This window comes from Haemorhous mexicanus, chromosome 1 (genome assembly GCF_027477595.1).
Source record: "Haemorhous mexicanus isolate bHaeMex1 chromosome 1, bHaeMex1.pri, whole genome shotgun sequence".
Taxonomy (NCBI): domain Eukaryota; kingdom Metazoa; phylum Chordata; class Aves; order Passeriformes; family Fringillidae; genus Haemorhous; species Haemorhous mexicanus.
In genome coordinates, this window is record NC_082341.1 from 4048495 (window position 1) to 4069693 (window position 21199).

The following is a 21199-nucleotide window of genomic DNA, read 5'->3' on the forward strand; positions in this document are numbered from 1 at the left end:
CATGAATAGTTTGACTCCTACATCTTGGAAAATCCAGATTTTCTTTTTGTGTACTGCATCTTTTCTGATGATTGCCATCTTCTTCTCCTGCTAAACCTCAGGAATCCATGCATTTGTCTCCTTCAGGCTGTGCTATGGTGACTCTCACAGTCACCTGGACAGCAGCTATAAAGAACATGATTATTTGTGTCTCCAGGTCTCTGTCAATTCAGTGTTTCCCAAACAAAGCTATATCAAATTCCAGGACAGATTCCTGTGTGCCACCCATCTCTTTCTGTTGGACAATCTGCTCAAGAAGTTCCAGCAGCTCCATTCCCTGGTTTTCTTACTGAAAGATTCCAGCCCCTCAATCTTGGAGGAGATCTCTTCCATTTTGAATTTCTCCCACACTTTCTCTCACCGCCACAAAACAAAATAACTGAGCCAAAAAAGCAGTGTAGCCTTAAATACACTCTGAATCTGGGCAGGAGAAATGCCAGAGAATCTGTGGAATACTGCTGTTGCTCCTGATCCTATATGGAAAGCAATAACATATTTTTGTGATAGCTGACAGCAGATAGATTATGGATCTGTCTCCTGGGAAATATCTACGTTCTGCCAAGGCTGAGATATTCAGTCTAGTCTCAACTAAGCTAATTCTAGACATTGAAACAATACAGTTGTGTTAGTAGGATGTTCCACTCAGATTAATTAGCCCTTGCAGCTGACCCATCCCTGCTCCCATCGAGAGGGACGTGGCCTGGGACATGATGAGTTTCCATGACAGTCATCCACAGCTTCCCACAGAAAGGAGGGCTCACACCAGGAGACAAGGATGGGTAAAGCAAACCAGTCTCAGATGTAAAATACGCCAAATTACACGAGGATTAAATCTTGTGTTGTTGCTTCATTGCTAAAATCAACCTGATTTTATGCTGGTTATCCCACTGGAGTAGCCCTGGTAGCAGCCCATGTCTGGTAAAGTGAAGGTGTTTGTGTCCATGGAGATTTTTGTGCAGTCACCCAGAATCCCAAGCTCAGCTGGTATTTACATGTCTTTGCATCTTAAAAGCCTTCACATTTTTTTTTCTTCTAAGAATTTGCCCTTGCTAGTGCAATACTTACTCTGATTTTCCTTATTAAATCTAAATATTTCTGTGTTTTCTACATTTTCCTTTCTCTTTCTGAGAGTGCCTAATTATGGTGAAAAATACACTTTTTTTTCTGTACTCCCCAGCTTAACGGTGAAGGAAAATTTGAATCATCTTCCCCTTTTCTTAAATTAGGATATCTTGCCACAGCTACACACTGAGTCCTCAGCACCTCCCACCACACACTTTAACCATTCCACTTCTGATTTGGGAAATACATGTTTTAATTAAAACCTGAGAGGGAAATAGATTTTCTTTTTCCCTTGAAATTCTGAACGGGGGAAGAAAAACAAGATTTTTCAATGGGTACTGGAGAAAAAAAATTCCCCATACAATTAAATCAACAACTGCATTGGATGTTATTTTTTGGGGGGATATTCGAAATGTTTAATTATGATTGCCCCATCCCTGGAAGTGTTCAAGTCCATGCTGGATGTGGCTCTGAGTAACCTGAGATAGTGAAAGGTATCCCTCCCTGTCTTTAAGGTCCCTTTCAACCCAAGCCATCCCAAAATTCCATGATCTATGATTCTATGATTTCTGCTCTCTTTTTCTTTTCATGGGAAATAAAGTAAAAATAAAAGCTAGTTTAAAATGGAAATCACACCCTGCTGCCCCTGAAACACTGTCAGGAGAATATTTCTATGGAAGTGTACTATTCTGATTTTTCAACACAGTGTTTTATCAACTTGACATATTTCCATGATACAATTTTTTTTTGACAGGTTGACATTTCCTCGTGGGAAATTCCATAGGAATGTTTCTGATGGGTTCTTTCAGATGATCTGCAGTTCTAAAAGTGAAGGCACAACTTGTGGGACGCTGAAAAGAGTTATAATAATTCTGGAGGGGAGTTGGGAGCAGACTGATCACTGCATTTTGTGTTCTGCCTTAATGAATGCATAAACAAATTACAGGGCTTAAAGGAGCTGCTGACCTGGTGCCTCTTTATCATGAGAGCACAGATGCTGTACAAAATCCTTAATGTGACACTTAATGCCTTGGCTCTTGATGAGCATTCCCTCATTAATTGCTTAAGTCTCCAGATTTAAGCTCAGACATTGAGAAGGCAGAATTTACTATCAGTGTAAAATACACTGACTGAGAGGCATTTATTCCTTGAAAACAAATGAGCAGGATTGGGACTCAGCTTTTAAGGAGAGCTTCCCCACTGAGGCTGATGAGAATTCCTGCCTTTTTTGCATGCAGTGAGGGCCAGGTCTGGCTCAGTAGTTTGAGTTTCATAGCCATATTCTCACTGGCTATGAAAGCAGAATAATTCCAGCAAAACTGGCTTGCTTCAGCAATAGCACATTATCTCTCTTCTGCTTTAGATGATGTTCACACAAAGGCCTGCATTTTTGTCATTATTTAAAATATTAAAAAAAAACCCTAACTTGTGTGCTTTTATGTCCTCTACAAAATGACTGTTGGTGCTATTGCTTGTACTCACAACCAGTCTTTAGCCATTGAACTTTCAACTCAGATGCATGAACCTGGAAGTCATTATGTCCTCAATTCTGAGACAACCAGAATGATTGATCTTGGACCTTGAACTATCAGAGAAGGACAGGACAGTCTGTTAGCCAGTGGACTAAAAAAGGGCATGACAAATATAAAACCAAGGGGATATTTGCTAGGTTACCCTATTTTCATTTCACAGTTCTATTCTGTGGTTTTAAAATGGACTATATTGCAAACACAGTGGTGTCTGAAAGACTTGGAGCCTGAAGGATTTGGAGAAGGTGGTCAGGGAACAGTTGTGTACTGTTTTCTTGCCTTGAAGAACTAAGAATTGTAAAACAAAACTACCAAGGGTCACTGCCTTGAGCTGTGAAACTGCTGTGCTCACACAGACCTGTCAGGAATCAGTGACATCTGCATTTTGTGTTCATTGCAGACAATTTGGTTTCATAACCATTTATTTCTTCCAGCTGAGCAGCCAGGTACATAATTTCAGATTTCAGGGAGGATGTTTGCCAGGGTGGGTTTGTGCTGCTGAGATGAGCAGAGCAGATCTGCTCAAAGGATGACTCTGAGATACAAACCTTTACTAAACACATCCACCCTGATCGATTTTCCATGGCTGTGTTTCCTCAAGCTCCTGGAAAGTTTATCAGCATGTTTGTCATTGAAGTTTCCACTAACTTAAACCACCACTGCCTGTTGCTACAAGAAATTAATCCAGACCTATTCACCTGACTGCAGACCTATTAATAACATTCTTTGCATGCTTCAGTAATCACAGACAAGCCATACATCTAAAAAGTGCTTTGGAACTACTGTCAAGCTCCTTTTTAAACCTCATTAAGATTGGATTACTTGGTTACATTAATCCTGGTGGCCTTATGCCAGTGGTCCTGACTCACAGTGGTTATTGTAACACATTGGCTGTAAGAGTAGGAAATAGCACATTCAAAGGTGAGACTGAAAGAAAAAGAATCACAGAATAGTTTGGGTTGGAAGTGACTTTTAAAAGGTCATCTGGTAGAACCCCCTGCAATAAGAAGGGGGATCTTCAACCACATCAAGCTGCTCAGTGCCCAGTCAAACCTGACATTGAATAATTCTATGGATGGATCATTTGTGCCACTGTTTTGCCACTCTCATACAATAGTTCTTTCTTATATCTAATATAAATCAACCCTTCTTCAGTTTAAAGCTGTTACCCCTTGCCATGTCACTCCATACCATTGTAAAAACTCCTTCTCCAGCTCTCTTACAGCCTTTTTAGGTAGAAGTACTCTCACATCTATCTGGAGCTGTCTGTCCTCCACGCTGAAAGAAAAGCAAGAATTGGTCCCCACGGCCCTTTTAGTGTCACAGTGCTGTCCACAGGTCAGATGAAGTGAGGAGCCAGCCTCCTGTGCTTTCAGGATGCAATTATTGTGTAGCTGAGGCACACAGAGATGCCTTTAGTTCACCTCCAATAAAGTCAGTACCTGGTGCTCCCACCATGCAGTGGAAGGGAGCTTCCTGCCTGCCATCCAAGCACAAAAATATTGCTTGTGGGTATAAACACCACAGGTTCCATGCTTTGCAAACTGATGCTGAATTTCATGGTAAAAACAGAAGCATTTTGGCTCTTTCCAACTTTATCAGTAGGGAAAGCAAAGAAGAGAGACTTAGCTTAAAACACAACATGTCAGCAGTGGAATGTGTGAGATTTGAATTTCTGGCTCTCATAGCCCTTGACATTAAACCAAGCTGGTCTTCCCTTCATTTTATGTTTTGGGTTTTTGGTTTTTTCTCTGAATCCAAGAATCAAGATACCTGCTACTTTGTTTGTTTCTGATAGGTATAGGTACCTATATAGGTACTGCATGTTCTAGAAAGTCTCATAATGAAACAGACTCATTTTATGGAAGGAGAGAGGTGAGGGGAGGATCAGTGGGTTTCCTGCACAGAGAGACTGACATAGTGTGAAAATGCAGAGTAGTATATCCTAATCTCTGGTAAAATTGATATAATCTACCATTTGCATTTTGAAAATCACCCATCAGAATCACAGAATCATTTAAATGAGAAAAGACCTCTAAGAACATTGAGTCCAACCACTAATCCAGCACTGCCAAGTCATAGGCTTATGAACAAAGGGAGGAGAAATGGGCATTCCTAAATATTCCTCCAAGTTCCCTTTCAGGTGAGGAGAAATTCTGTCAAAAATGAGCCCTTTCCAAAGCCAGCACCAGAGGGGTCGAGGCACTGCTGGGAGGGCTGCTCTCCTGCACTCACCACCACAGGGGCTGATGTCAGGTGTATCTAAATTTGCCTTTTCTTGGCTTTAAGCTTTACTTGTGTATCCTACAGTCTTGTTCTGTAAAGGGTTTCCCCACTGGGCTCACAAGGATAAAGCCTGCTGCCTGCTTTAATCCTGATTGCTGCTTGGAGTAGGAGAACATGATTCCCCTGGACAGAGAGGTCAAGGGATCAGTTGGTTTTTGTTTGTAGAAGTAGTTAGAAGGCAGGTGTGGTTCCATGCCAGAAAAGGGGATGAATTCTCTAAAGCAGGCAGTGTTCTCTGGAGACTCAGCTCTGGGAAAGCCCCTGTGCCATAAATGCCTTTTCCTTTCTTTCAGTACAAGTATTTTTGTCTGTGTTTCCCTCTGTGAGCTCTGTTTGTCTTCTCCCTAGTTTTAATCAGGTAAAATTCACTCTGCTTTCCTTGGCTCTATTTGATTGACACCATCCTGGGGAGAGAGGTGTGTGGAAAGCAAATCCAGGTGTTTGGGGAAGCAGGATATCAAGCCCATCTATGCTACACCTGGCTCCTGGTGTAAATCACACAGGTAGAGCATTACCTGACAAGGACCACAATCTACTGATGATAATCGCACTTCACTTTTTGCCCCTTCAGGATTTCTACAAAGACTTTTCCCAAAGGAAAAATGTAAAATAAATTGCAATGAAATATGAAATCATAGATAAACCTGGATTGGAAGAAACCTCTGGAGAGGTCGACTCTCACTGCTGCTCAAAGCAGGGCTGACTTCCCAGTCAGGCTCAGGGATTTTTCCAATGAGGTACAGAAAATCCCCAAACTTAGTTTTTAAATACATTAGTTCCCTGTGGCACTGTTAAAATTCTTTGAATCTCTTTTCCTTAAATAATGTAGAATACATTGGAGCTCTTCCCAACTTGGATCAGAAGAGATGTGCAAGCCTGGTAAGAGACAATGTTGTTTTCATTCATTACTGCTGGTTCTTTCTGCCTCCATGTAGGGGAATTTCAAGATGTATACCTTTTATGAAATACTGAAAGACATGGAATTCTTGTGGAGCACCTGCACAAATTTTAATTCAAGAAATATGCAAATATCCAAATTTTAATTCAAGCCCCATAAGGGTGATGTGGCTTTGCAGCCCAGCTGGATTTTGTGCTCACACCTATCAGAGATTCCCAGGCTGATGTGCAGGAGCCACTGTTCTCAGGACATGAGGTGTATCTGTACATCTCAGCAGCATCCTGAAAGGCTGGACAGAAAGATCTGTGGGGTCTGTCTGCCCTTCAGCCACTAATACTGACAGCTGCAGCTATTTGGGGAATATTATTCTGTCCATCCTCATGTGCTTTACCCAGCAGTTTTAAAGATTTCAAATGACACTGAATCAAGCCTTTGTTAAGTCTGTCAAATACCTTCTGTACCTGTTCTTGGGGCCAAAAGGAAGTTGAACTATTTTAGACATAAAATTTCAGTCTTAAACAGACTAGAACTTGTTTTGTTGTGGTTTGGTTTTTTTCTGGGATGAAACTCAAGATTCAGTCAAGTACTCCTATCACCTTATCTGGAAAGAGTGTCTGGCTTGCTTTCCACCTAAAAAAAGAACACAAGACAGAAATTACACACCCTGAAGCATTTCAACTGCAGGTGTCTTTGTGTCTCTAGCTTAATATCTCTGCCTCTGTTTTCATTAGAGGGTAAATTGCCTCAGCACTGACAATCTCTTCCTTTCCTTTTCATGCTTCAGGATGTAAAGCAGCATTTATTGACAAACAAGCAATGCCCAGAAAACTCCATTTCTGAGCAAAAGGAAATTCTTTATTACCATATCTCTGATAAATAAACATGAAATGATTCATCCTCTTCCTGCTACCATAACTCACAAAAATGCTGCTTGCAAAGGGTGCTGACACAGCAGCTCAGTACAGACTGGACCAGAAAAAAAGGAGAGTAGATGGATGAAAAGATGGTTTAGAAATGCAAAGTGGTGAGCAACCAGCATAAAAATCTTTTCCTAAAGTGCTGGAAGGAAATTTCTCTAAGTGCTTGGGTAGCTCTAGCTCTGCTAAGATGAATAAGTGGTGGAATTTTAGAGGAGTGTCTTTATATTTTTATGAGATGTTTTCCTGGTTACTCCACAGGCTGAGTCCACCCACTTTGCCACCTTCTCTGCAGTGTCCATGGAAACATTGAGGTAAAGCTAGAAATTAATTTTGTGTGGCCAAACAGCCAAATTGTTTTTATTGGCAGTGGGGGATCTCCTGCTAACTTCATCTAACCCTTCAGGTGAGAGGTTCCAATCCTTACACAGGATTCAGGTAAAATTCAGCCTGGAAAAGGCTGAGCCATCCTAATCTAAGGCAGTGTGAGCAAGGCCATTATTTCTGCCTAAAAGAAATGGTGAGCTAAAGAAATCTGATGCAGAGAGCAGCTCTGAAAAGGGATTTTGACTGATAGTCAGCCCGGCCAGAGGAAATAAGACAAGCAGTCCTGGCTGAGCCACAGCAGGCCCACCAGCATCTGTTTTAATTAGGTACTGCCTGAGTGAAGTATTATTCTGTAAAATTTCAGACCCTTTGAAACTGCTGAGGCTGATTGCTGCAATATTTAGAGGAGTATTAACATGAGTGACTAACAGGTCCTCCAGCTCTCCTGCCTGGAAGAGCTCTCATGTACAACAAGGCAGCACAAACAGTTTTGATTCACACTCTGGGAGCCAGATGTTCATCACAGGGAAGTGCTGCCAAAGGTGGCACTAATTAATTGCTGTGAACAAGACAGGCTTCAGAAATCAAATGCTCTCATGCCTGAAGCTGGTGTCTCTCAGTGAGGATTTAAAGGTGTGGGGCCAGAGCATCAGTCACTGTGAACTCTCCTAATCCTGTGGCAATGAGGAACAGCAAAGTGTATGGCAAGTTGTAACATTTGCAGGGTGATTTCTTCTGCAGCTAAAGATTGGGTGGATCCGTGGGATTCACCTAATTTCAGTTATCTCCAATTCCCATCTGAACTCACTGTTTTCAGCTGCTTTCACAGACCAGGGAAGAAGCAGACCAAAGTGGGATGTGAGTGCTCAGATGGGCCAGAGATACTGAGTTTGGGGTGTTGTGGAGTGAAGCTGGACTGCTCTGACTGTATTGCTCAAATCTCCACTGACTTCAAAGGGGGAATGGAGAAACCCAATCAATGGAAGACACCCTATAAATAATGTCTTTTTTCAGCCTTGTCCTACCTATGATGGTAATTTGTTAAGCCATAAGATGTCTTAAGAACTGACATCTCATTTCTTATGTCCTTGTTAAAAGTTTAGGGTCCCATACTGGACATCTTGTGAACATCTTATGCAGAGACTGAAGTGCTAACAGGAACCTCTGCTTAGTATTCAGTCTGTATGCTTGCATTTATTTCTATTTATCAACATCATTTCCAGACCCACTGTTTACCACGTGGAGCTTTGTGCTGCTGCTGGCTCCAGTGACTGGCAACACTGAGACAGCTGAAGGGCAAGAAGTAAAAAGAAAAAAAAAATCATGATGTGCAAATCCCTTGTTTCTCCTTTCTGCCAGAAGATAAATAAGTTATTTGTTTATTTATCAGTGTCTTGGCAGCAAGATTTTTGCAAGCAGTTGATATACCAATGGAAAATTATAAAAGCAGACTCTATGGTCACATTCAGGATAAGTATTATATCTGTGTCCAACCTGAGAGTCCTAACTCACAGGGATACCTAATTCTCAATTTTTTTAGAATGTGTTGCACTGCCACAGGTTGCCCAGAGGAGCTGCTCCACCTCTGGAAGTGTCCAAGGCCAGGTTGGATGGACTGGATTAGTGGAAGCTGTCCCAGCCCATGGCATGGGGTGGAATGAGATGAGCTTTAAGGTCCCTTCAAACTCAAACCATTCTGGGATTCTGTGATATTTAGTTTTAAGTCTGAAGTAACACAAATGCATTTTCCTCCATGCTTTGAGTAATTTCAGCCACTCAGAATAGAAAAAAACCTGCAATAGAAGAAAAACCAGCAAGCACGATCCAAAATAGAAGGCAGCTATTCCTGGGAAGAGTGATGCTTTTCTTCAGGGATGACACAGCACCATTAGGCTAGAGATAAAGAGAGATAAATTATGTTGACAGCTGAATTCTAGACAAGTGGATGTAGAAAATCCCCATTTCGTGCATTCTTCCACTTGCTAAGCCTGGTTCTTCTCCTGTCTGTACCTCCAGTGTGGATTCACTGAAACTCACATGGCTACAGAGTGTAAAATTGGATTATTATTGCTGTGACTGACAAAGGGGTATTTGTAAAACTGCTTCTGATTCATTCACCTGCCAACTGCTGAGTCAAATTTCCAGTCCAATCCACTAACACTGACAGTGTCAGGCAAGAATGGGGAGAAATATCATGAACTATTTTGTTTGGTTTTCTGGTTTATGATATTTCTTGCCATTCTTGCCCTGTGCTGTGAGCTTCCAGAGAGCCTGCAAACTGGGGGGAAAAAAAGAGAAAAAGAAGTGATTTTCAAACCTTCCACTAGAAAAGGTAAATGAGCAGCATTGCCAGGTGATGGCAAGAAATAAAACAAACATTGCACTGGCAAAAAAAAAAAAGTTTTTCCAAGGAAATTCCTGACAGGCTGAGTGATAAGCCCAGACAAGGAAATCCTAAAGAGACTTGGCAGATCTGGGGACAGAAATTGTTGATAGCTGAGATGCTAAAATAATTGACACCTCAAGGAATTCAGAGCAACCTGTCAAGGGAAGGATCCTCCCAAAATTTTGTCTGGTGAAGCTGCACTTCAACAGGGAAGTTTCTTAAGCAATGATAAAAATTGTCAGAAATGAGAGTGAGCCCCAAGAAACATCTTTATTTGGCAGAAAAGTACTTTTTTTGTTTCATTGGGCTCCATAGATCTCCACTGATTACAATATGGGGTCAGCATTAAAATATTGAGGCACCTACAGTTATTTATCTCAGTTCACAAGAGAAATCCTGAGCATAGCAACATTTAAATTGCAGGATTAGATTGGATGTCTGAGCCTCAAGACAGAATGAAAGCTACTCTAGCATGTAAGGGGACATGGCAAGCTGAAAATTAATAACTTATTGAAGGCCAAAAATCCAGACATAATATTGACCAAGAAAGATCCAAATAGGAAGGGAAATGGAAGAGGAGAAGAATAATACTGCTTTGCAAGGCAGTAAATCTTCCAGTTTTGCTTTATGTTCCCAAAAGTATTGGAATAAATGTTCTTTTTGCTGAGGCCTCAACACTAAGTTATAAATGATTTCAAGCAAAAAGGACTGGGGGTTTGGCCCTTAAGTTGTGTCATTTATTTTCAGACTGCTGATATAAAAAAATCACCCCTTGAAGAGTGAGCACTGTATGAAGACATTGACTGTCAAGGGGGAAAACAAATACAAAATTTGGGAAAGAGTCCTAAAAACTGCATCCTGAAGAAAGAACTTCAGCAGAAAATACATGAGTCAGATTTTAATGTAATCACAGTGGATTAAAGCTGGATGCAGGAACTGTCTCGGTTTTCATTTGATTGTTTAGTGCCAGATCTCCTTCAGTGCAGTAAAATACAGGTGAAAACTAAATGCAAAATGCAGAAGACATTTCTGATAAAAGAGTGAAAGAGAGAGGCTGAATCACACATTTCTCTCTGTTATTTGGAAATTCAAGATTGATTTCCACAGAAGTAACTTGAAATTTATTTGGAAATAATCAAGTTGTACCAAGAATCCACCAAAATGTCGTATCTGCTTAGAGGTGTGCCTCTACTTACTCAGTGTGGCTTGAAATTCTGAACCCAAATTAGGTGATTCCTCTCATGACACATTTCCCCCCTCCCCCATTTTTAAGGTAAAACATCTCTTGATAATACTTTTCACCAGATTTTTAAATTTTATCTCTGAAACTGCTTTGCCAGGGAACTTTGAACAGTGTCCATGTTGCCAGCTGTCCTTTTCAGCCTGGAGCAAAGCACCTGAAAGCCCCAAGTACCCAATCAGCATCCCCAGATGTGGCAGCTTTGCTGTCCCACAGCTGGCTGGGCAAAGGGGAACACCTGGCAGGACCTGCAGCCACCAGAAGAATTCTCCCAGCCCATTTGGGCTCGGTGCTCCCTGAGGTTTGTGGTGCCCTTGGGAAGTGAAGAGCCAATTGCATCTCCTTGGCAATAGGATGTGCCAAACACTGAGCACCAGGAAAAGCCCTGTGCTGTTCCATGAGAATACAGTGGCCACATGAGTTCCACAGTAAAGAAAGCCAGAAAATCTATTTTATGCTGAAGGGGTGATGCTATCAGTTAATTTTCCTTCTTTCTCCCCACTCCCAAGGTTTATACTACACCCCAGAGACTTCACTATTAGGAACCATTTCAGACAATGGAACTTTCTTTAAATATCACCATTTTTTCCTCCATCCTACTTACATCCCTCCTTCCAGTGCCATTGCAAGTACTGACCTACTGAAGAGGAAGAAGCTCTGTGCCTTTGCTTTGTCAGAGTTTTCCTGTTTTCCTGAGCCATGCTTGCTACCAACTCTGACCCACCATTATTTCAGAGAACCATCACATTCATAATTAATAAGAACCCTCCAGCTAACTTTCCTCCCTTGCAGAAATTATCTGGTTTCAAATGTCATCGTGGCATTCACTCATTCTGCAAGAATCAGGGGGATCTCCTCCCATTCCTTCTCCCAGCTTGGCCTTTTCCAGGTCTGGCACATCCAGATCAATTCCCCAGAGCTGAGATGCAGTCAGGAGAGAACAGGGCAGCGCAACACTTCAGAGTATTGTAGCTGTTCTGAGCTGTCACATCTCTGAAAGGGCTCTAACTTTATTCCTTTAGGGGATGAATAAAACATCTGATACATAGTTAAAATTGGATTTACTCACATCCTGCACAAGAGGCCTAAAACCTCTTGTTTCAGGCCTCTTGTGCAGGATGTGAATAAATCCAATTTAAGTGATGTGAGTAAATCCATTCAAGTTCCAAATGGGGACCCAATTTGTTCCCAAGTGGGGACACATAGAAGAGGGCACTGGAACTCACCTGGAGGGATGTACTTGGTATTTTCTGATGTTTCCTTTTAACTGAAAGACATCTCATCCTCCTGAGAGGTCCTCCAGTGTTTCAGAGAGACAAAGCTGGCACCTGATTCAGCCCCCTTTCACCCTTTAAGTACTGATGTCTTGTGTGATGCTTGTGATTATTATTAAAATTGCTTTTCAAGTTATTTCATTTTATTGTAGAAATTCCTCAGGGTTATGGACACAGCAAGGACCTTGCTGTGTTAGATGTGACACCAAGAGCTGGCCATGCCCTTCCTCCAGTGAGGATTATTTCTGTAGAGTTTCACTACTGACAGCAGTGGGGATACTTTAGACTTGAAGTTCTTTCAGGAGCTTTAAAGAGGAATAAAAATCACCACCAACAAGCAAAAGGGGGTTATCCTTGTATGGGCATGACTGCAAGCCATGTCTGAAAGTCATCTGGGCAAGGACTGAGCAACTGGATCCTTGCCATGATCCCATGTGGAGATTCACTCCATCTCTGAGTATTGATCTCAGGGGTCCTGGTGTTCCCTGGAAGAACAAGGTGTACATTTCTCATGCCATATCCACACGTGGCTGTGAGGGCAGGGAGTGATAACTCTGCTAGACACAGGAACTGGGCTCCAACAAGGTCAGGCATCCAAATCTGTAAGATTCCAATTCCCTGATCATCAAATCCACTCCAGAGCAACCAGAGGGCCAGAAGGCCCTTGGGCAAGTCAGCAGGAAGATGAGGGGTGACCGTGCTCTGCCTTTCCTTGCACAGAGGTCTAGCCTGGCAAATATCTGTAGTTATGAGCAGGACAAAAGTCTTTTTTGTTTCAGAAACCATGGCTGTGTGGATATCAGTGTCTGTACGTCTCTGTTTCCACGTTAACCTTGACCAAGCTCCCCCTTAAATCCAGCCAGTAGAATTCATGATCCTACAAGTTTTAGAAAAGGACATGACTGGGAGAAGAGTCCCCAGAATGAAGGAAAAGCTGCAACATGAGCTCTACCCTAAAAAAACATCCAAAGGGGAGTGACCTTATAAGCAACCCAGACAACAAAAACCTTTGGTAGGACTTTGCAACCCAGCTGCAAGGGGAAGAGCCTCGGGCACAAGACTATGGGAATGGCTTGTTTAGTCCTTAGATAGTCACAGTTTTGGGGTTGTTTTGCTTTATTTCAATACAACTTTTAAGATTACGAGGCTCTGGACAGCGCAATAAACACAGATAAATCAAAAGAGAAAGTCATGGGAAACCTTCCAGGTTCCAGGGCACTTGATGTCTGTGCACAGGCAGCTCCAGGCCTCTTTTACCCATTCCCATGAGTTCATGGAATCCTGTCACGTGTGAGTTTCCAGTCCTGGAGGTGGATGTTTAAATGCAATAAAAAATTGGGCTGGATTTATTCCTCCCTTTTGCATTTTCATGAACGAACTCATCTTAATTGGAAGCATGCAACTTTGGAATATGGCTTTGTTTTCTTTTAATAAGGAAAGGAAACAAATGCTGGTGTGCAACAGGCAGAAAAGGGAAAGCTAGGCAAGCTTAAATATTTACATGTATTCAAACTGTGGAATAACCAGAGGAAAAGGGAAAATGCTGCTTTGTGAGAACTTTTGCCAGTCTCTTAGAAGGATTCCAAGTTTTCTAGTGTATATAAGTGCCCAACTCCTTGCTGTGATGTTCATGTTGTCCTAAATGGGATTCCTAGAGGAAATTAGGAATGTAAGTGTTGTTGTAAGTGTTTTAGAGAGGGTCAGAGGCTGTCTTATGCCTTTCTGAGCAAATGACAAAAAGAAAAATAATTCAGCAAGGCCTTAAAAAAAGATGTTCAGGTATCTCTGCATCTGAGTAGGACTTGCTAAGCTTCTGCAAACCCTGAGAATTTGCTGGAACTCTTTCCTCTGTGCCACTATGACCTTTATGCCAAATTGATTTTGATTTAAAAAACCCCAACAAACAACAAGGAGGGTTGTGGAAAGGCACTGTCTTGAGGGAAAAGGAAGAAAAGGCTCCATCTGCCTGAAGGAAACAGCTGGCAAAAGGTGACTACACAGGCAGGCTATGGCACTGCTTCCTGAGGAAATCCAGCTGGGCTGGGAGGGAGCTGCTCCTGTCTGCTCCTGCCCCAAAACTGAGACTGAGAGCTGTGTGCCTCAGGACACAGCTGGGCTTTTGGGGACAGTCCCAGCTGCAGCTGGGGGAAGGTTCTGACTGTGATTCACACACAGCTGGCTGTCCTCTGGGCAGATGGGGTGGAACAGAGGGGAAAATAATCTTATTAGGCTCATGGCTGGCACTGGGAAGCCCAGGGCTTGGCCTGATGCCCACACCTAACAATGCCACAGACACTTCCATTGTGTATGGAGAGCCCAACTGGACATGGAGGGCAGGGAGTGATAACTCTGCCAGACACAGGAACAGGGTCAGGCATCCAAATCTGTAAGACTCCAATTCCCTGATCATCATCATCCACCCCAGAGCAACCAGAGGGCCAGAAGCCCCTTGGGCAAGTCAGCAGGATATGAGGGGTGACCTTGCTCTCCCTTTCCTGGCACAGGGGTCTAGCCTGTCAAATATCTGTAGTTAAGAGCAGGACAAAAGTCTTTTGTTTCAGAACCCAGGTGCACAAGGCTCAGCCAACAGGCAGGTTTGGGTTTGCCTGGATAGAAGAGCATACATGCATAGGGGAGTCCTAAAGGGCTTGGTGCTGGGGAATAAAGGGCTTCTCATGGCAGCTGGGAATAGCAGAGGAGGTGCCCTGCAGCCTTTGGGAAAGGCATGCTGATGAATTTGGTGACCAATAAGCCAGAACCTTTTTGCCCTGGAGTACAGAGGGAGATGGGAGATTTGCTTCTCATTGTCTTTGAGGTGGAGATCCTCATCACATCTGCTAATGTTGCATGGTGGGCTTGAGGGATGTCCTGTTACTCTTGAAGGACAGGCAGGTGGTTCAGAGTGCACAAGGTCAAGGAGGACTTTTCCTTTCCTTCCCAGGCTTGTAGGCTGCCATAGAATCCTAGAAAGACTTGGGTTGGAAGGGACCTTAAAGATCATCCTGTTTCAACCATCCTGCAAAGGGCAGGGATACCTTCCACTGTCCCAGGTTGTTCCAAGCCCCATCCAACCTGGCCTTGGACACTTCCAGGGAAGGGGCAGCCACAGCTTCTCTACCTGTGCCTTTCCTCACAGGGAAGGATTTCTTCCTAGCATCTAATCCAAACTTTTAGCTGAAAAAGCATCCTACTGCTATGTGCTCAAGCAAAGAGTTGCTCTCCCTCTTTTTATAAAACACCTCTGCACACTGTGCATACAATGCAGTTTGTACCTGGGCACTGGGGGAAGCCTGTTGCTCCTGAAAGTTTTCAGGCAGTGGAGTTAACATTTTACCTAATTCCTGGCAGAATGGGGGGTGCTGAAGGGATTAATAATGTTCCTGGGGGGCTGTAGGGGGTGTATCCATTGCACCTAATTTTGGAAAATGATCCCCGCTGCACCCAGAGCCTGGGCAGGGAGAATCCTCTTGCTCCTGGACACTTGGGAGGCAGTGGCATTTCCAGCGTACGGGAGGGCGGAGGAGGATCCCCGTTATTTCTGGAAGCTGGTGTGGAAGGCGTCCCCATCGCTCGGGGAAGAGGGATCTCCATCACCCAGCGCTCGGCGAGGGGGCTCCCCACTGCTGCCGGCAGAGTGCGGCCCCGCTTCCAGCCAGCGCCCCACGGAGGGGGGAGCCCCTGTGGCGCTCGGGGCCGGGGCACAGCACGGTCCCCCCGCCTGCTGGAGCCTGTGAGGGTCGCGCTCCCCCGGGGGCCCCCCGCCGCCTCCATCCCCGAGGAATCCTGGGCGGAGGGCGGGCTCGGCTCCCCCTTCTCCCTCCCTCCCTGCCGGGGGTTTGCTCTGGGACGCGGCGGCAGCGCCGGGCTCGGCTCCGGGACGGCGGGCAGGGGTCAAGGGCAGCAGGCGGGGGGCGATGCCGGCGCCGGGGCAGCGCCGAGGGTCCGGCTGAGCCCCGGGCACCCCCCGAGCCCTCATGGCGGGGCGAGCGCCTCAGCGCAGCCTCCCCGCGGCAGCGGCCGCCGCGCTCCTGCTCCTGCCCGTAAGTGCCGGGGACGGGAACGGGAACGGGGCGGGGGGTGCGGGACCGGGATCGGGACCGGGACCGGGACCGGGAGGGGAGGGGAGGGGAGGGGAGGACGCCGCATGGCCGCGGGGAACGCAGCGGGGCAACCCCGGGCGCTCGGGGCTCCGTGCGGGGACCTTGCTCCGCGCCCTCGCAGGTGCGTCCCCGGCTCTGGGGCACCCCGGGCGGGCACTGCTCCCTGCCAGGTGCTGCCCGGGGATCCGTCCGTCCCCGTGGCCATTTTTGCTCCATCACAGGTGCTCTCAGAGACACCCTCTGCTCGCTCACCTCTGGAGCGAGTCCCTGGGCCCTTTTTAGTGCCCCCTGCCCTGTGACACAGCCACCTTTGCTCGACCTCGCTGGAAGAGGTCCCAGCACAGGGACTCTGCTGGGGTGGCAGCTCCTTGTCCCAGCGGGAAGGGGCTTTCCCGGCCATCTCCTCGTTCCCTGGCGGTGCCCGGTGTCCCCGGCCTCTGTCCCGGTGCCTGTCCTGGCACCATGTGCTCCGGCAGCCATCGGCAGGCAGGGGTGGCGATGGGCAGGGCTCAGCCCACGCACCCCGCCGAGCACTTGCTCCGAGTTTCTCCGGAGTGAAACCCGCAGGAAGCTTTAACGCGTGGTCCTTCTCCATCAGCGGCATCCCCCTGGGAGATGCTGGGATAAGGTGGAGATCAGGTTGGCCTCTGTCGGGCTGGACTTGAAAAGCTTTCCCGGTGCTTTTTGGTGGCTTGTTTGTTTTAAGCGACTGTTTTAAGTGTGGTTAAGCCAGACTTGAAAAGAAAATGTGAGAGGTTAAGCAGCTTTGAACCTGTAAAGGCTGTTCCCACAGCTTTAAAAAAGTGGCACTGACCCTTCTGAACTGCACTGTAATTGGTCTATCTTTAACATTTCCTTAGATAAAGAAAGAAAGAAAGAAAAACTGCTCTGTTTCCCTAAGTTCTGTCTATTTTGTTTTGGTTTGGGTTTTGTTTGTTTGTGGGGTTTTGTTTGTTTATTTTGGGGTTTGTTTGGTTTTTTCTCCCCTCTCCAATTTAGAAAGAAAAAGAAAAGCCAGGTCAACAGCAGGCTTCAGAGACAAGCAACAATTTAATTTCATTTTATTTTTCACAGTAGCTTTCTTAGAAGTGAGAGAATACTTTCTCACCTCCGCCAGTGTTGGTTTTTTTTTATCCCCAAGAGAAGGAAGAGATCAGTGCACTTGGGATCACAGTGGCATGGGTCTACACACTTGCTGTTTTCAACCCAAAATCACTTCTTCCTGATCTTTGTTTCTTAGTCTCTTTTTTTCTCCCAGTGTGTGTTTTCTCTTATTGATTTATCTTGGTCCATAAAAAAACCTCAGTTTGTCTTTAGAGTGTGGGACTTGTTGGTGAGGTTATCAAAAGTACTCAGGTACTGAGTATTTAGCCAGACTAACCCATTTGCAGTGAATCAAGAAATGTTATGTGTTTCCTCTGCGGATACAATCTATGGATTTTCCAGGTTTCCAGTTCTGCTGCAACTTTGCATTTGAATTATTTCTGCAAATTTTGGTAGTTGTGTCGCTGCTTTGAAAACAAAACTGCCTCAAAAGAAAGGGAGAAGGAAAAGTAGATTAAGGATCAAAAAGTGAAGTTTTCATAGAATGTGTTTAGTCCAAGAAATGTGAACTCTGAGTGTATTCTCTGTGTTTTTACAGAGGAGCTTGTTTGGGTGGAACATGCTGGTGTCTGACAGGGGCTCGTGTATACCTGTGTGGGAAATACCATTTTGAATCTTCACCTTCAAAACAGCTGTGGTTGCTCCAACTGTAGCAGAAGGTTTTGCTGCTCCTTTGGGGAGTGTTTTAATCCCTGAATGTTGTCAGTAAATCTGGATCTCTGCTTTCCAGCTGGAGGGAACTTTGCACCAAGAAGCTTAAGAGCAGTGTTTTAAAACTTTGGCTCCAAGCCAAAGCTCCTAAGTTCTTGTTTAACTTGAAAACACTTGAAAGTGGACTTGAAGTCAGTGACTTTATCCACATTTGTGGATTTGAGGAAAATAGCTGCTTGTGAGAGCGGGCCCTTACCCAATTAAGGGAGTTTAAGTTTTCACAGCAGCCGAGCAATTGTGTTTTATGGGAGCTGCAGGTTTGCAACGCCCACGAGATGAGGCAACTTTCTGGTACAGAATTAGATCTGCCACATGAAAATGCTGGTGCAAATGACCTGACAGATTTCACAGGGCTGGTCAGCAAAAGGGTGAAGACTTGAACTGAGATTTATGTTCTCTTAAAGGAGTTCTGGACTTATGATGCACTTGAAAACACATTTAACTGAATGTGGGAAACAAAAAAACCCCATAAAACGAAAGCAAATGAGTCTTATGACATTTTTATATAAAGCCCTTGCTAAGTTCACGTAATTTGGAGAGGGGGAATTATTCATCAAAACCAAAAGCAAAGCTTGCTATCATTTGTTCCCCTGGAGCTGTTAAAAGAGCTGGGGCAGTGTGAGTGTATCAGCCAGTGCTGACAAGTTAAATGGTATTCCTGGTCTGAGGCTGCCAAAATTCAGCCCTATTGTGAATTAATGCAGCATAAACATCTCATCAGGAGAAGCCTTTCCTGGGGCAGTACTTTGTCAGGGTTTAGTTTGTAACCATCCCATGGCAATGACTGGATGTTGGAGGGAGGTGGCTGTGTGCTGGTGTTGGCTGGCTGTAGTTTTGCCGTAAAACATTTCAGTGATGATGTTCATCCCTGCCCTTAGCCAGCAAGAAAGCAGCTTTAGCTTTTGTGCATATAAGGCATCTGCTTACATATTATTATCCTGTCAAGAGCAGAGGAAAAGTCATTATCAAGTCCTCTAAACTCTGTGACCTTCATATTCCAAACCAGAGCGTGGTTGTGGAGGAAGAGAGAGCTGGGATCTCTTTGCAGCCTCTGCATTATCAGGTGCAGAATTTTAATTTCAGCCTCACAGGTTCTAACTCCACTGACACATCAATATCTCCAGGAAAGCTCTCCAGCCTTCAGAAAAAAATGCCAGGGAGTGAGTTATGCTCATGTGATAGAGCTCCTTCAGCATGTAAACCAGGGAGATGGTGCATGGTGGTCCATGGTGCTCCCAGATCACTGCCAGGAATTGTGTGAGATCCCACCAGATTCCTTGGGGCAGCAGTGTGGCCAGGAGCCATTCTAAAAATTGAACAGTCAAAGTGATTGAGGACTTAGAACAGAGCTTTGCACTGCTGGATTTTTTTGGTTTAGATGGAGAGTGCTGTGCTGCCATCGCTCTGGGCTCGCCCCAGGGAGGGGTTTTCCTCTAAGGCCAACTTTTCATTCCTTTGAATTTGGTGATCAGCTCTCTTTGTGTCAGGGATTCCTGTGAGTTCCTGCTGCTGATGTGCTGAACTGAGAGATCCACCCTGAGAAAAACAGGGTAGTGGATGCTACAAACTTATTAAGGATGCGTTTTCCTGTTTTCTTTTTATTTTCATTTTGCCCTATATATTAGTAAACCAAATATTTTAAAAATGTTGTATTAGAACAAACATTTGCACATTTCTAGATTCTTTTAATAGTTCTGCAGATCTTATTTTTTGGGGAGAGGGGGAGGTGAGGAAATGTGGGTGGTAACAACAAGCTGCACATGCTGCTGAATCTGTTCCTTTGTAGTTTATATCACTTTCAGGTTTTGCAGCACTGCAAATGCAAGAAGGAGATTTAGGGAAAAGCTGATTTACTCTAGATTAAAAGTTTATCCAGCAGATGACTTTTTTGCAGGAATTTTCTTTTCCACGCCGTGCCTATAAATTGCAACAGATCGTATCCATGTCCTTATTTCTTGGATTTTACACCACTTTTAATCCCAGATGTAGTCTGCTCTTCCTTAAAGTGCAAACATTAATTATTGGATATAAAGCTGGAGCTGTCCAGCGAGCCCCTCTCACCTCCCTTGCCTCATGTGGATGCTCAATGGCCTGTGTTAAAGCATTGCATAAACATTGTCTTTATCTCCCTATCTTTCTGTTCATGACAACTAAACTCTTTCTGATGCTTTGCTTTTTCAAACTATTTCTTTAATAATGCTTTCTTTTGCTGCTAATAATTCTTTTAATCTTAACAGCTTTGAAGGTAGCTGTATTTGATTTAAGTGTTGGGTAGAGTATTTTAATTTTCTTCTCTGAGAAGTTGTAGAAATTTGGCTGCGGTCCTTGCTACAAGAGAAGACAAATAGAAGGTAGATCAGTCAACAGACAGAGCTCTCCTTCAGGTGACTGTCTGCTTGAATCTCGTCAGTCACATCCAAATACGTGAAAATTTCATTTCCAGTTCGTGGTGCCACCATGGGGGTGTTTGTGGGATGCTCCCTGCAATGCTCTTTGACAAGGAGCACGTTCTGTGGTAAGCCCTGGGCTCATCTGCACTGGCTTTCACAAGCAGATGTTCTGCTGGATCTTCTTAAGGGCTGGTCCATCTGTGGAAGGGAGAGGGAAAAGCATCTCACAGAGGCAAATTCCAGGTCCTGTCCTGACCTCTGACTCCCAAATCCCTCCTTGCTGTGCAGAGGAGGCAACGTTGAGAGCCAGGTGCTGGGAGTGTGCTGCTCCTTCCCAGCCCTGGTGTGGAGCTCAGTGGGTGGAGAACTTGGAATCTTCCTCTCCAAACATCCCTTAAGCCTCACGTGCCTGCACAGAAACTCAGCATGTTTTCACTAAATAAGAAAGAAAATCCATTTGATAATTCAAGAGCTGAAAAGCACTACTTCCACACAGCTGTAAGAAAATGAAGCTAATTAAACAAAGCCAATTAAAGCCCTATAAACTTTTGCATAATGCTGGCTAAGTAACTGTCCACCCTGGGCTGGGTATGTCGGGAAAGTAAATAGTGAGTAATGCAGATGGAGATTAAAATACATTAGCTGTCCTCACTGCAATGCTAAACCCTTGCCCTGGTAATAGTAGCTGAAGTGCCAGAGGGCTGCAGAGGAGCTGCTGCTTCCTGGGGCTGGGGGATAATCCCTGCTGCTGTTCCCCAGGTCCCTGGGAGGCAGGAGAGCTGCTCAGTGCTGTTATCTCTGCACTGCCATGGTTTGGGAAGTGCTGTGCCCTGGCAGGGGTGGCTTTTCCAGCACAAAGGAAGGAGGGAAGGAGGCAAAAAGGAAGGGAAGGAAGTGTGCTGACAGGCCTGAACAGGTTTCCTGTGGGGCTGCCAG

At 44.6% G+C, this 21199-nt stretch overlaps 1 protein-coding gene across 1 annotated transcript in view; it reads left to right on the forward strand.

Annotated features, from left to right (window-relative positions):
• The first annotated feature begins 15875 nt into the window (after positions 1–15875).
• CRHR2 (corticotropin releasing hormone receptor 2) overlaps positions 15876–21199 on the forward strand; it is a 147205-nt gene continuing 141881 nt past the window's right edge. The window contains exon 1 of the mRNA XM_059838718.1: positions 15876–15998. Within this exon, the coding sequence (XP_059694701.1) occupies positions 15933–15998 (66 nt within the window). The 5' untranslated portion in view covers positions 15876–15932. The remainder of the gene's footprint in view (positions 15999–21199) is intronic.